The sequence below is a fragment of the Lingula anatina genome, chromosome 1 (genome assembly GCF_051362555.1).
Source record: "Lingula anatina isolate TDL-2025a chromosome 1, LinAna3.0, whole genome shotgun sequence".
Lineage (NCBI taxonomy): Eukaryota > Metazoa > Brachiopoda > Lingulata > Lingulida > Lingulidae > Lingula > Lingula anatina.
In genome coordinates, this window is record NC_141767.1 from 19,381,550 (window position 1) to 19,397,346 (window position 15,797).

Consider the following 15,797-nt stretch of genomic DNA (forward strand, 5'->3'; position numbering starts at 1 on the left):
AGAAGTTATTTCAGAATTTTGCAATATGTATCTTTTAACACTGGATTTGTGTTGATTTACTGTGCATTGCCAATTTGAAAAGAATAACCCTAATGATCGGTTTGAAATTTCAAATGCTTTGCCCTACTAAGAAATTTCAGACATGGCAACATGTAAACAATCCATGTTTGAACTTCATTGAAGACATATAGTTAGTGTGTTTGATTGCAAAGAACACGATGAATATATGTATATAGTCATTGATTTATATATATCATTTCCATGCAAGACATGAGTTTAGAAATTTATTAAATCTTCTCATTTATTTATAGTGTACGTGGTGTAAATCAGATTCAACATAGTACTGGTACATGTAAGTCTAACTGGAGCAATACTGCAGCAACTCAACATGTCTTCCACTATCAGTAAAGAGTTTGTTGATAAGAAGCTGTCCACTCTCCCCATAGTCCCCTCAGAGTGGGATGTTGGAAGGGGGCATTACTACCAGCTTGACCTACGCATGTGCCAGATACAGCGGATCAAGTGGGGATTTAATTGGGGAGATGAGAGGTATAAATAGTTGAATACATACACTATCGGTTACAGGGGAAATGTGTCATATTTAAATAAGAAATGAAAGATACATGCATTTATATATAAAATGGCTCACAACATGGGAAGGGAAAGGTGCATTGTACTAGTAGGTGTATTTCTTTATTTTTGTGAAAAAAAATGTTGAAGTTGAAAATTGCAGTCAATTACTTAATTGCATGTTTTTTTCATGAACAATAGATCAATTCAATCTATCTACCTACAAGACATCCTTTTCATTTTTTTTTAAATTTATTTTGAGAACCAATTAACACAAGTCAATTCTCCAACCACTGTAATCAACTTTACGGGTGAATCATGGGGGGAAATATCAAGGTTTTGGTGATTTAATTGGTAGTTTATACTGAATTAACCCATTTTAGATGTAGGACCAAGGTTTTACCCATCTGATGGATTTTTACTTCTATTTGTATGGACTTGCCCAATATTTTGTCATATCACATTTTGATTAATCTTGAAAAAATAACAATTTTGAGGATTTGGTTATATATGGCCATGGATAGACAATCTGTATAACACTAAATTTTGTGACTATACAAAAATCAATATTTATGTCCTGGGTTATGTCCTGTAGATGGAGTTTGACTTCATTGTTAGACTTAGACTTAAATCATTTTTATTATATATGTAAGTGTAAACATATCATTCCTTCAGCAAACCACTTCCAAGGATAGCTACTATCACTGAGCAACCCTCCAGAATCCTCAAAGCAGATTTTTCTTTGAATGAGCTGCAAAATCTTGATTATGAAGCATTATACCCACTGAAACACCTGCGAGTATTGGATGCATCACTAAATAGGATTCAGAGGTATTTGTACATTCCAACATACATTTGTACAATGTACATACTTTTGTTTTATTATGATTGAACTTTTTCTCCGTTTCTCATTTTCAATACACACTTCAGGTTAAATGCAGTGTGATTAAAGAAAAACATATAAAGTTATCAACCTGGTTAAAAAGAATTCTAATCAAAACTCTCTCAGTAATCAGAACATGTTTAATTTGTGCTTACTATTTTTGAGAAAATGAGATACATGTAGAAAAGTTTGGTAGTCAGCAATTGTGTTAGAGGAGAAACACATTTAGAATCTGTTAAATCTACTTTCATCATGTATGGACAAAAACATGACAGAATGGGCTTCTTTACAAATGTCATAAAAGCATACTTTACCCCTGGAAAGTTTTGTTTACAGAACACAAATCTTGTCAGAGAATGACACACACTCAACAATCACTAAAGCTGCCAAACACTGTATCAACAAATACTTATTCTTCTATCGTACATAATTTTTTTCATTATTATTTTTTTTTTTAGATTTGAATCCATAGAGGTGCTATCTCATCTACAGACACTGAATCTTTCTCACAACTTTATCAAGCGTTTGGATGGCCTTGAAAGAAGCTACAACCTGATTGAGTTGAACCTGGGCATGAATGAGATAGAGGATATTTCCATGATGCCCACCTTGACCAATCTGACTGTATTATATCTTAATAATAATAAGGTAAAGACATGGGGGATATTTAATTCTTTTTAATAATAAGGTAAAGACAATGTGGACCCTTTATTAATTTATTTTTATTTTCTGAAAAAAAATGCTTATTCTTACAAAATATGCATTCTCATCTAAAAACAACTGTGGTAAGATGAAATTTAGATTTAACATCAATTTATATTCCCAGATGCCAAACTTAGCAATGGCATGGTATAATTCAAATATCCATGTCAGATCTTATAGCTATCAATTCTTGATCTTACTTCTAGTGATATATGCCAAAATTACAACCATGATAAAAATTATCTTTTATGACCCTATGCGGTATCATGTATATAATCAGATTTAATGGGCAATGGAGTTCCATTCATACTTTACATATTTATGGCTGCTTCAAATATGCAGATGTGCCATTATGCTACAGTACCCATGGCTGCATCATGTAAACTACTGGTACCAGTATGGCATTGACACTGTAGGTGTTATTGTTCTATGGGTGATGAATTGGATAAGAGTCTTGAAGGTGGCCAAATTCATCAGATTCTTATCTTCTTATTGCTGTATCTTCCCGTGTATACATATAAAACAATGAATGAGTGGGTATTCTTAAAAATCTGTTTTGTTTATTAACTCACTGTTCTGTTCATTAACTTATAAACTTCATGTTGTTTTGCAGAAGTTTCCAAGTCCATGAAGAGCAATACACAAATATCTGTCTTTAATTAATATGCATACTGGTACTAAACATTACAAGTATGACTTACAAATACATCCTTGATTATAACTCACAATGTAAATTCCTATTAATGTTAGGACTGTTTTAATTCATAGTTTGGTTACATTTCCTTTAAACATTTTGTTTCTTACCTATACCTAACATATCATGATTTATTAGTCATTAAATTGAAATTCATTTCAAATTGCCATTTAATGATGGATAAAACATGACAATAAAATTATATTATACTAATTTAATCAGCACCTATTTGAATGACAAACAAAGTGGACTTGCATTACATGATATGTTAAAAATGTTTTATTAGATCTCTTTGTTATTTAATGTAATAACTTTATTTTGATTCTATTTTGATAAAAACTAATATATAATTGAGTGAAATATATAATGACAATGTAAAAATGGGGATATTATTTAAATGATGAATATAGTGAATAGTGTCATTTGAATCCCTTTGAAGAAAGCCATAAGGTATGGCCTTGCTTTCTGTCATTTTACAAATTTACTTAATGACAGGTTTCATGTTTTACCACCAGAGCATTAAATGGAAACCAGAGATGATACAATCTCTTTCCAAACTGGCAACGTGTCTCTCCCGTTTAACAATCGCATTGGAAAAACTTAAATAACATGAACTTTTGTAGCAACTGTAACAAAGATAGTGCACCCAGTGCCCACTATAACAAGGCCACAGATTGCAGGTTACTCCTGCCCCACCCTATACTTTTATATAATGGAATCTGTGCATGCTACACCTCTATGGCATCTTCTCTGTAATCAACCCCGAGACTGACACTGTTGTCTTCTGTTCTTATGGGCGACACATTGCCATTCAGTGATCTGGGAGCAGCAACTGGTTTAGTTATTATATTGTTGGTTAAATGTGTTGTTGAATTGGTCATTTCTTGTTCCATTTTACCATGAGTCATGTCAGTCTGTTCTCGAATGTCATTACCATTGTCTTTGTCTTGATAGTTTGCATTGCTAAGCCCATTTAGGGTTAAGTGTGTACTGTTGTCTATCTGAGTATTTCCATTGCTGTTAATGCCATTTACATCTCCAGAATTGTCCAGGTTGTTACCAACCTGTAACTGAGAGAAGCTCTCATCAAGATCAAGGCTTAGACTAAGGGAGGAAAGTGAGCTGTATCTGTCACTTTCTTTATCACTTAGTTTGCCTGACGGTGTGCCAACACCAAGGGAGTCTTTTTCAACCACCGGTGATCCAGTCAGACTAGACTCAGGAGTCTCTGATTCTTCCTGACTGTCACTTTTTTCACTCCCACTAGGGGAATCATTCATGGATTTTCTGTCATCTTGTAATGTCTGTGGATCTTTGTCATTGTCATATTTTGTATTGTCACTGTCGCTGTTGCTGAGGATGTCTGTTGCGGGTTCAAGTTCAGTGGTGACGTTTTGAGGTTGAGCATCTGCGTGGACATGGGTGTCATAAGGTTTGTCTAGGTTGTTAACACTGACATCTGTTGTTTCAGTTTCAGCATTAAACAAATTATTCTCCACATCAGCTGCTGTGCTGCTTTTGTCACTCTCTGCATCATGATCATAATTATTGCCATGTGCTTGATCATTGTCACTAACATAATAATTGTCATTGACAATAGCATGGCCTGGTATGTTGTCACCACTACAGTATGTATCAAATGAGTGATCACTGTGTACATCGTCATCATCTGTGAAATCATCATCAACAGTAACGTCAACATTAGCAGCAACATACGAGCCCTCTCTTTGAACATAATCATTTTCTCTACGAACTCCATTGTCTGGGGTGTCTTCTGTGTAAGCCTCGTTACCCATGAATACAGGGTGGGGTTTGTCTGGCAATATTTTATGCATTTTATCCCAGAAATCGGGATCAGTCCAACTTAGATACGTCTTGGTGGTTAGGTACAACTGGATACTTTTCTGTGTTTTCAGGGCCTCTTTACTAAGATGCCCCACCTTCACAATGACTAGACGGCGACTTTTGTCCTCTACAGATAAACTGTGAGTTAATTCAAACTCCACTGGAAACCACTCACTCTCCATAGCAGAATTACTTAACAATGCTATGGTGCAATAACTTTTACTGATTGCATTAGCGACATTTTCTGCAATTGGTTGGCCTGCTTCGGAATCTCGGTCTCGTATGAAAAGTCTGTAGCCATGTTTTTGCTCAAGCCGAGGAATGAAATGATCACGAATTATTGAATAATTGTTGTCACAGTATGCTATGTAGGCATCATACTTATATGTCCTTTGTGCTGAGTTTGTCAGTATGTTTGCCTTCCACCACCCTCTGTTAATGATCCATACTTGGAGCTCTTTACGGCAGATATAAATCAAGAGAATCAGTATAGCAACTATTATCAGCAATACTAAAACCACTAGCAAAGTCACGTAGTCAAATGTCTTGATATATTTAAGAGCTTGAGGGACACAGGCCTCCTCAAAATCAAAATCTTTTATGTTGATTACTGTACCAGAACTATTGCTGCAGAATGCCTCCACAAATATTGTTCTGTCATTTTTCTCTTGTTGAAGCATCCAGTCTTTTATCCATCTCTGACTGCAGTCACACTTTATTGGGTTGCCTGTCAGATTAGCTGTGATCATATGAGGGGTGTGGTTGAAGAACCCCTCTGGGATGTGAGTAATTCCATTGCCTTCTAAGCTCAGATAACGCAGGTTGGGAACATGTTGTAAGCTTTCATTTTTGATTTCCGTAATGCTGTTGTCCTTCAGGGAAAGAATCCAGAGATTTGGCAGAGCAATATTGGGGAAACGTTCAAGCTGGTTTCGCTGAACTTCTAACACTGTAGTATCATTGGGGAAATTTCTGGGCAGACTTGTTAAGAAACTGTCACTGCAGTTCGCAACGCGGAAGACCTGTCCCTTCATCTGATGCCAGTAACAGTTACATGAACTAAAGCAACTCTGATAGTTGATGCACCCAAGCTCTTTAGTATCAAATCCAGCTGCTAGAATATCTCGTCCTGCTGCAGGAGAGGAAGATGATATATTTCTGCAGTACACATTTTGTGTCTTGAGATAGCCAAATTTAAATATTGCATAGGTTGCCATGACACTCTCACATTTGGAACAATCCAGGTTGTCTCCATGGAGATATATCTCCAGGGTCTTGCTCTCCTCACCAGAGAGATATTTTAGAAAGTGCACATTTTTGAGAGGCAGGTGGAGTTTTTGTAGACTTACTATGGATAATTGAACCAAATTGTGTGAGTCAAATGTAGTGAGTGGATTATCCCTCAAATCGAGATATTCTAAACTTTCCAACATTGTGATGTTTATAGGGACAGTCTGAAATATATTGTTGGCCAAGTTAAGATACCTGATATTTGGTGCGCTTCTGAACAGGTTAACTGGCAGTGCTTGTACACGGTTCCTTTTCAAATTCAGGATTGTTAATGTATTCAAGTTTATGGTACCACTAATTGTCAGTGTGTCAATATTATTGAAAGCAAGATTTAGTTCCTTGATTGGACTGCCTTGTAAAACTCCCAAGTCAGCTGTGTTTATGAGGTTATGGCTTAAATTGACATATTTCAGAGAAGGTGGACTTTTAAGTAGGTTTTCATCAAGTCCTCCCAGGTAGTTGTAACTTAAATCAATATATTCCAAAGCTGTTTTGTTCTGGTCAAAGATGGGCTTCATATTTGGCCTTTTGTTTATCCTTACAGAGTTATAACTGAGATCAAGATATTCTAGGTTTGTAAGGGAGAGGAAGTCATGGTGCGTCATATCTTCATAACTCTGCTGGGTAAACTCAAGGTGTGTCAACGTTTTCATCCTTTTGACATATTCAGGCATGCGTATAAAGTCACCAACATGTAAGCGGAGGCGTTTTAAAAGATGTTTTGGCTGGTAGGAAGTACCTCCAAACTGCCATCTCCAAACCTTAGATATTGTCAGGGAACTGAAATCCTTGGATGGTATGGAATTCAGATAAAAATTCACCACAGTCACTAGGTAATTATCAGCATTCCATATGGTCAAGTTTTGTATGCTCTCCAGACATCCCAGTTTTAGGTTCATTTCTGGTAATCTGAGGACAACTTGTTTTACCCTGGTGAATGGTTTGAAGAGGTTGTTGCACAACTCCTGGTCCCCGTGTCCTGTGTTCACAGCTAGTTCTAATGTGTGAAGTTTTGGGAATTCCACATCTCCCCAGGGCCAAAAGGGAAAAGTTGTGGGATCTTTCATGAAGGGTGGAATATAACGATACTGGAATCTGGGTAGGATGAATCTCATTTTTTCCAGAGCTGTCAAGCCAGCAAAAGTGCTGGGGTGAAATTTTGTTTGGACTTGGCTGGTGTCATTTGCTTTGATTTCCAAAAATATCAGATTTGTCATTGTAACAAACAAATTGTTCCCGACATCATTCAAAGCACACAAACCTTGGGTCTTAATTCTGAGACTCTCCAGCTTCGTAAATTTTGCAAATTCTGAACTTGTCAGGTTCAAAAGGTACCTGACACTTGTGTCACATGTCACCTCCAAGCTTGTGACAGCTGACGCAGCATCTTCACTCATGAGCAACACCCCTGGGAACACATTGAAATAAGCACAGGATATTGAGGTGTCCACACACTGGCATTCTTTGGGACAGAGAAGGGCACTTTCAGTTGTCCCTGCACTATTTAGTACAATAGTGATAATAATAATCATAGGTGAAAGGCTAATCCAAGTCCACAAGGTTTTCATGGTGCTAGGTATCCGGTTGAAAGTATTCCCAGCTATTATTTTCAACCTTGACAAGTAGTGTTGTGGCTGTCAGATGACAGTGGGTGTTTTAGCCAAGTCTATAAATCCTCTCTATACCTCAAGATATTTGCGGTAAGAAATCCCTTAATAGGAATTTAAATAAGTTGTTGAAGAAAATGTGTACCTTGACGAGTCTCTGTCTTGAGTTTAGGTTCAGTTTATGTTTTAACTAGTACTCCAAAGCAATGTCTTGTTTCTTTCAATGTAAAGGTAATCCATGATAATGGCTAAAGTGCTTGCCCTCCAATATAAAAAGTAAAGGCTATTGTACCAGCAGGTGATGTAAACTGTTGCCAGGGTACAGCTTAATGTCCTAGCAGTCTCCCTTGGTACTCAGATTTCTCCCACTGAGAGGTCCACTGTAGTTTATATCCAAGTGTGTTGTAATCAACTGGCTCACTTAGCATGTCCCCTCAGGTGTAACTTAACTGTGTCTTCAAAGCTAGTTTATATAATCCCTTGTGTATTGGACAATTATTCTCTTGTCGCATGCTTATTTTCACCTGTCAGTCTTGGCTGATGTCCTGAGGCATCAGTTTCAGAAATCATACCCCCTTCCTCTCCTTTAAATGCTGTATTATAACACAGGTAGTTGAAACTGTTGCAGGTCACCTGTGTTTGTGTTGTTAGTCACTTATGCTGTGTTTTCCTGTTTTGTAGGACCCTTTATCTTCCTTAATTGTCCATTCAGTAGTCTTAAATATGTATATTTACAGGAATTAAAACACCACACTTAAATTATTGTGATCCCTTTGTAATCCCATTAAGTCTTTTCTTTCCTTTTCATGGCATGAGGCTTTAATAATTAGTGATACATGTCATGAAGGCTGGGTCAAGATGAATATCAGTGTTGCTGAAAAATGACTGTTGTTACTTAACCCCTTACTGCCTTTGTCCACTCACTGGCCCACAATGTCCACTCTGTCTGACACCTTTCATTAAAGATCTCCGGTTCGTGAATAATTTTCCTAGCCAGCATACATTATCTTCCCTTCAACAAATGCCTGCTTGAGTCACAGCTGGTGGACTAGATACAGAGAAAAGACATTAAGCCGTCTTATCATGGATGAGACATCATGGTCATTGAAGCTGGCTTCAGTTTTGATATGTTTTTTCGATATACATCTAAAGAGCTAAAGAGCTTGATGAAATTCAGACATTTTTTTGTATGATCATCTCCAAAATGCTGTTCTGATAGTTTGATATACAAATGACAAGAGAGCCGGGGACTTGTTTTCTTTTTGCCAATGTCATTTGCACAGTTTTGCAGATATAGCTGTTGAGTTTGTAACCAGAAGAATGTACTATTAAAATTTAGCTACAATTTTCTTGGTGCAAATTGGAAATGTAACACAAGGCATGCATTTAAGTTTGTCCCCAGCAAGTTTAATGACATCTCTCAAGTAATGAAGGTGTCATATATAGATGCCTCAGCTGATAAGAAGTCCTTTCTGTGCCTCGAAGCAGATTTATATATTAGATCTCATTGTCTGCTGTGAAGAAATTCAAATGTCCACATACACAGAGATTACAGCAGCTTGATGACACTGGATTTTTTCTATTCCTGTCGTCTGGTATGCATATGTTTTGGATATCTGAAACCAAAGAAAAGACATACATTTTACCTTTATATTGAAATTTAAATTTACTTTATCCTTGATATTCAAGTTATTAAAGGCAAATTTAATATTTCAATTGATGTCAATATCTTTGAAACATCTTATCTTAAAGAAGGCGCCTTTCTTTATTTCCTTGTCACGAAATGGTGTCAAAATTCACATTTGTGTTTTCCCTATAGAATGTAAATTAATCCCAATAATTTATACAAGAGAAATACCTTCAGTGTTTTAATTCTGTTTATTTACTAAAATCCTTTTATAAACATATCTGACTTAAATGAGAGTTTACAAATGTCATAAAGTGAGCTGTAAATGATAACAAGGTCTTTAAAAAAAGTAGTTTGTAAAGTCTGAGATTCAAGACAAGTTGTGTTCACCTTGAACCTTACAAAAAGTTCATATTTCTACTGCATATGACATGACAGCATGAATAATGTGGAGAAAATATAAACAGGTTTAAGTTGTGTTTTCAGGCAAGTCAGGAAAACCTATTTCTATTTTCTCCACATTATTCATGTCTTTAAAAGGTAGGCAAAAAAAAAGTAAAAAAAGTAGCATATTTCAGACATGTGGTTGGATAGTGACTGCTGCAGAAAGCAGCCAGTAAAAGGGATAAAATGTCTTTGTAAAAACAAATTTGCTAAATAATTGTTCATGTCTTGACAGTGAATTATGTTTCTCAACTCATTTTTACATATTAGGTGATTTTGAATGGTCAAGTAGGAACAAATGGACTAGTGGTCATTTTTGTCAGAAGACTATTACAGGCTGAGTTTTATTGTTTATCTAGCATCATTAGGACAATAAAAGTCAAATTAAAGAATACACTATCCCATTGTTCAGATATCTGCTTCAGTGGCAAATTGAACATTGCGTGTACATGTATGTTTATAGTGACTCGCTAGCAACATGAAATATGGTGATACCCTTATAGTGTAACAGTGCTTTACTTGTGAGTTGCTTTTTAATGGGCTCTAGATATCTCATGTTTAGGCCTATTTTAGAAAGATGTACTTCATAAGATATTCAATTTTATTTTAAAGAAATAAATCAAATGATATAAAGAAATTAAGTTCAACATATTTAAAAGACTGAAGTTTATCCATTATAATAAATTGGTATTTTAATTACCATATATTAACATTAATAACTATCCTGTAAGTGAAGTAATTGAAAATAAGAAATGAATATTGAGGGGTTTTGTTAATTAGCTACAGTGACTAAGGAATGCTATAAAAGAGATGAATTATTTAATTATTTTTATTGAACATCCAGTTGAGAATGCATTGGGGCTGTAAGTTGTGTATAGCAACAGTGTGCTGCTGAAGTGCCTTTGTTCTTAATGACTTTGAACTCTCCTTAGAGACCTTGTGTTAATTAAGAAAAGTAATTAGGAATTGCTTTCAGTGAAGTTTATAGACTTAGGTACAGTGATATATTGTGTAATGTATTGATATTCTGTCAGTTTTAAATGCAGAAGAGGTTTACTAGGATGAATAATAGTTGAAGTGGATTGGAATGGCATTTTTTGCTAGAGTACTCTTGCTTTAATGTTTAATGTAAGGTACGATTTAAACTTCTCTTTTTTTTATTATTAATTTTGATGGTGCGACCACTAATTTATTGTGGTCTATGTCAATTGCAGCCTTAATACATAATCTGGAATTTTGGTGTTTTTTATTTTCTGTTTTTTATATTTATTTATTTGACAGATGAAATGTACTTCATTGAAAATGCCTTATTTAAGTCATATTGTGACTATAAAAAACAGAACTATCTTAAATATTGAACAAATATGGTCCCCTATTCTTCTTACTAACTTTTGAAGCATCATGAATATATGTAAGTACCAAAGGCTGTGCATATACAGTGTGCCAATAGACTATTTTATTGAACAATTTCTCCAAATTACAGTTTGTTACAAGGTCTTATTTTCAGTTAAGGAACTTTGTCCATTAATCAGCTTCATATCTTTATCATCAAATTTGGACTTTTGGGGGTATTGATAATAGTCTATAAAATAGTTAATATTTGATTGTTGCTGATTTGTTCCTTTTTTTAATTTCTGAAGGTTTGTTTAAAGTTCACTGAAAGATTCTTATATGCAGGGATCCAAGATAGATCTTGGATACTAGTTCTGTGCATTGGGTTCCATGCCAGTACTAAGAGTACACTGTACAAACGTTATCTAATATAACATTAAATCAAAATGTAAATGTTTTTAGCCAACCAGGAAAACTACTAAAACAGCTAATCAAGGTAACGCTAGTTAAAAAGAGTAAAATGATATCACAATACCTTTTCCAAATGATCATTTTGTGTTCTCTGTTCTCTGTGCCACTAAAACCTTTTCACCTGTGATACAGTCATGCCAGCTGTTATCTCCTACTGTCTATGTACATGTATGCAATAAGTCTTTCATCAGTCTTGCATGTGACAGCAGACTGAGCATACCGTAGAACTTAGCACTGCCCATTTATTATCCAGTAATCTGTATGCATGGCTGCCTCTGACTCGTGCCCCTGATTAAATCAAGAAAATATTAAAGTTTATTTTTACTGTGATAGCATGTGGTCTGATCTGTGTAATTTATATATTTTGGTAGTAAAGTGTATTTTTCAATCTAGTAATGAGGATAAATATTTTGATTAGTACCTTAAAAGAAATGTGGCATGTGGGCATGAATTTATATATATATTTGTAGACTCGTTGTTTTACCTTTGTGATGAAATTGTCTTGTGGTAATTTTAATGGTGAATATAACATCTTGAAAATAACATATACCTTTAAATTGGTTATTTTTTCATCAAATGTATTTCTTCACTGGCTTAAATCATAAGTATGTGTGTGTTGCAAGAACATTTGCAAAAAGCAGTAGCCTGAATTCTTATAAAGATGTATACATGTATCTCAAAAAGCACCTCATTTGTATTCATGGTGAAGCTACATTTGCACAGTGTCACTTTGATTTTAATTCTCATTTTCTGGGACTGTGTTATTTCTGTCACCAAGGTAGAAATCAGATTACTATTGTTACTATTATATTGAATTAATAGCCTCAACAAAATCATTCTCTTACATAATATGGTGAAAGAAATCTAAAATGCAGATTGCAGCAGATGTACATTTATTACTTTTTGCAAATCAGATATCTTTTTTGTTGATTTATCAGACAATGTATTATGTTAAAAGCTGATTTAAAAAGTGGACCTGGAGATTCAGACTCAACAAATGGCAAAACATTTGTGTGTGATCTTCCAGACAAATAATCATCAGTTGTAGACTAATATGTTAGAGTAAGAGCACATATTCCCCTGGTTTTAATACTGCAATTTGTATGTCTGTCTCTCTGTGGTATAGTATATGTTGCATGTGTGACTCGTGTAATTTGATTTTCATAGAGGCATGCTTAAAGTATAATTATGTTTTTCATATTTAGTATCTCATGTATTGATATTATTGTATTTGAAACAAAAAAAAAAAAAAAAAAAAAAAAAAAAAAAAAAAAAAAAAACCAACAAACAAAAAAAAAAAAGACATATGATACAGAATAAGATTCAGTTGAATTAAATTTCTGAATCCACAAAGTTCGCAAGGTTTTGGATGTACAGTTTACAGATATTTCTACATCAGCTAAAAGCGACTGAAAGTTGAGATGTTTCAAGTTATAAATTAATTTTCAAATAATTCATACCTTTAATGAGAAATAGAAAATGAAAACAATGTTATAATTGATTTCTTTTCAGCTCAAGTCTTTGGATGGAGTACAAGGCTTGGCTAGGCTAAGAGAGCTATATGTACAGAGGAATCAAATTGTAAGACATAGTTCTTGTCATGGTGGTGTATTCTGTAATTCCTATCTGGTTTCTTAATGAAAGTAAATGTTTATGATATGATTGTGATTTGATAGTAAATTTAGTTGTTTTTTTTCTGCATATTGATCCTTAAGTAAAAGGTTCTTTTAAAAATGTTAAATGCATTTATGTGAGGCACTAATAGTAAGATTTTTATTAGTATTATAATTTTATTTTCAATTTATTACTACTGTTGTTTTTTATATTTTTATTATTATTAATATTTATTTATTTATTTATTTATTTATTTATTTATTTATTTATTTATTTTGAGAAAGTTATTTAACCGTCTTCTGCTTGGAGTGAGTCTAAAAGGTTAAAGTTTTGATCTCATGCTTGAAACATTGTTGTCACTATATCATGTAAATATTTCCTAATGTTGTTATAAATCTGAATGAGGAAAGCTTTTCCCTTTTCAGGTTGATCTTGTTCCATTGTTGAGCTCCAGAAACCTGATAATCCTGAATGCTGCAGACAACCATATCTCTGCCCTGCAGACCACAGGGGAGGTGCTGAGACATCTGCACAAGTTACAGTCTATAACTTTACATGTAAGTCATGTACTGTATTTGAGAGCATTCAGATAAACCCTTCATACTAGCTGGATCCAACTCTAAGGGTGATTCTCCCTAAGTGCAGTCAGTGTCTGACACGCATCCTAGAGTTGCTGGCAGATAATTTTTAAGTAGTTTTAACTAGTTAAAACTAGATACTCAGGGAGACAGTTAAGCTGAGACCACTGAATGCACTTTATCCAAAATCCTCCGCATAATTGGATCGATCCAGCTGGTATGACGTTTGAATGTAAAGGCTGTCTATGCCTAGCTGTTACAGTAGTCAGCTTGGGGTGAACATATCTTTATGCATATATACGATACTGCATGTCATGCAGTCTAGATATGAAGTCTGCCCTTGCAAGATGCCAGTTGTGATTTTACCAAGTCAGCATGCAAATATACCTCAGCTATACTGATGGGTTGGTGCATCACTTAGATAATGCCCTATATATTTAATTTTATATGTGTTTACTACACCCTAATACATTTCTCATTTTACATAACTACAGTATACTGCTTATGGGCAGACACAATGTGACAAGGTATTCTTCTTAAAGATTTGTAGGACTAAAATGCTAGTTTGAATTCCAGCCTGATTGGATTGTTATTGTTTAAGTTATATAGTCATTTTTTGTGTGCATATATTCTTGTATTCCTTTCCTAAATTCCTTTGCCTATTGTAAAGTTCCATATTATGATGTTTCAGGGAAATCCAATTGAAAGGGAGAACCTGTATCAGGCTGCTATACTTGATGCCTCACAAGTCATGGTGCTGGACAATATCAGTGTCAGAAATCCACCCAGGATAGAGGTAATAGATTACAGTGTACATTTAAGAAAATACTGGACAGTCTCAGACAGTATGAGTTAGCTAATTTTCATTTTTAAAAGAACAATATGCCAGGTTTTATCATATTTTAGTCATGTGACTAATATTTCAGTGGTAGCAAAAAAGTAAAAGCAAGAACTTAAACATGCTGTTTTTCGTGGAGGTGTGTTAGCTATGGAAAGTTCAGTGCCTCTAAAGTTTTGATCTTGTCATGTTGCTAATGCTGTGATATAATTGAGATAAATATTCATCTTTTACAGGCTGATGGTCCATACACAGATAGTATGCAGGGTTTGAAGGGGGCAGCTACCCAGGCATTTCATGACCAAATCAAAGCAAAGAGACAGCAGATGGAGGAGAATGTGAGCTTTTTGCAGCAGAGGATAAAGTGAGGCTTTAAAACATTTTTGGACTTCGTTGTATTCTCATCGAACATGATTTAAACAGGAAGGAGACTGTTTGAGATCACTTACTGTTCTGATAGATACTGGTATACTTGACATAATGTGGTTTCTGGCGAAGTCATTTGGTCTTTTCCATTAGGCCAGATATGAACATTGTATATTTCTAATATTTAATAATAATAATAATAATAATAATAATAATAATAACAATTCATTCAGCTAATATATATTTTATATACAAAATATATATATATCAGAAATTTAATACCAATTTTCAATGCTGTAAGGGAATTAAGATATTTACTTTGGCAAAACAATAGAAAATATCTAACTTCACAAAAAGACAATTAGAAATTGCTTGTGTTTTAAATGATTTTTGTAATCTCAGGTCTCTACAAGATGAGTTTTATGCATATGAAGAGAAAATGAAGAATGACATGGAGGCTTGTTTAGGGTAAGTGTGCATTACTCACAGTATACTATTGAGTAGGCAGTGCTCCCTTATGATATAATTTCTCCATTCCCATTATTTTTATGTACAGACACAGATGTGTCTGTACATATTGCCATCACCTGCGTCTGTCGTCGCCGATGCCGGCGCCGTGCACTTTCCTTGTTAACACGATAAGTGGAGGACAGTTTTACTTTTTGGCTTTATATTTACAGAGCTGATGAATATTCATAAAACGCAGGTCAAGTTTGAAAATCAGCATGATCAGGCCATTATTGTAGAAGTTATGCTGTTTTTTCATTTTTCAGCATATATGCAACCCTATAAACACATATTAAGGAAAACCGATAGGCCTGTTGTCATGAAACTCACAGGAGTAATCAATCTTACTAAAACGCAGGTCAAGTTCGAAAATCGGCATGATCGGGCCACTATTTTAGTAGTTATGCTGTTTTTTCACTTTTTAGCATA

The 15,797-nt window shown here is 34.6% G+C and overlaps 2 protein-coding genes across 2 annotated transcripts in view; one reads left to right on the plus strand and one right to left on the minus strand.

The window, feature by feature from the left end:
• LOC106173650 (uncharacterized) overlaps positions 1–15,797 on the plus strand; it is a 28,144-nt gene that overhangs the window by 164 nt on the left and 12,183 nt on the right. The window contains exons 2-9 of the mRNA XM_087001389.1: positions 312–549; positions 1,246–1,401; positions 1,912–2,101; positions 12,978–13,046; positions 13,505–13,636; positions 14,349–14,453; positions 14,732–14,859; positions 15,264–15,329. Coding sequence (XP_086857515.1) covers positions 389–549; positions 1,246–1,401; positions 1,912–2,101; positions 12,978–13,046; positions 13,505–13,636; positions 14,349–14,453; positions 14,732–14,859; positions 15,264–15,329 — 1,007 coding nt within the window. The 5' untranslated portion in view covers positions 312–388. The remainder of the gene's footprint in view (positions 1–311; positions 550–1,245; positions 1,402–1,911; positions 2,102–12,977; positions 13,047–13,504; positions 13,637–14,348; positions 14,454–14,731; positions 14,860–15,263; positions 15,330–15,797) is intronic.
• On the minus strand, positions 2,156–11,739 carry LOC106173661 (uncharacterized). Its single transcript, XM_087001380.1, has 2 exons — positions 11,530–11,739; positions 2,156–9,207 (listed from the first exon to the last, which is right to left on the minus strand). Exon 2 carries the CDS (start codon positions 7,550–7,552, stop codon positions 3,578–3,580), a length of 3,975 nt encoding a protein of 1,324 aa, XP_086857506.1. The 5' UTR covers positions 7,553–9,207; positions 11,530–11,739; the 3' UTR covers positions 2,156–3,577.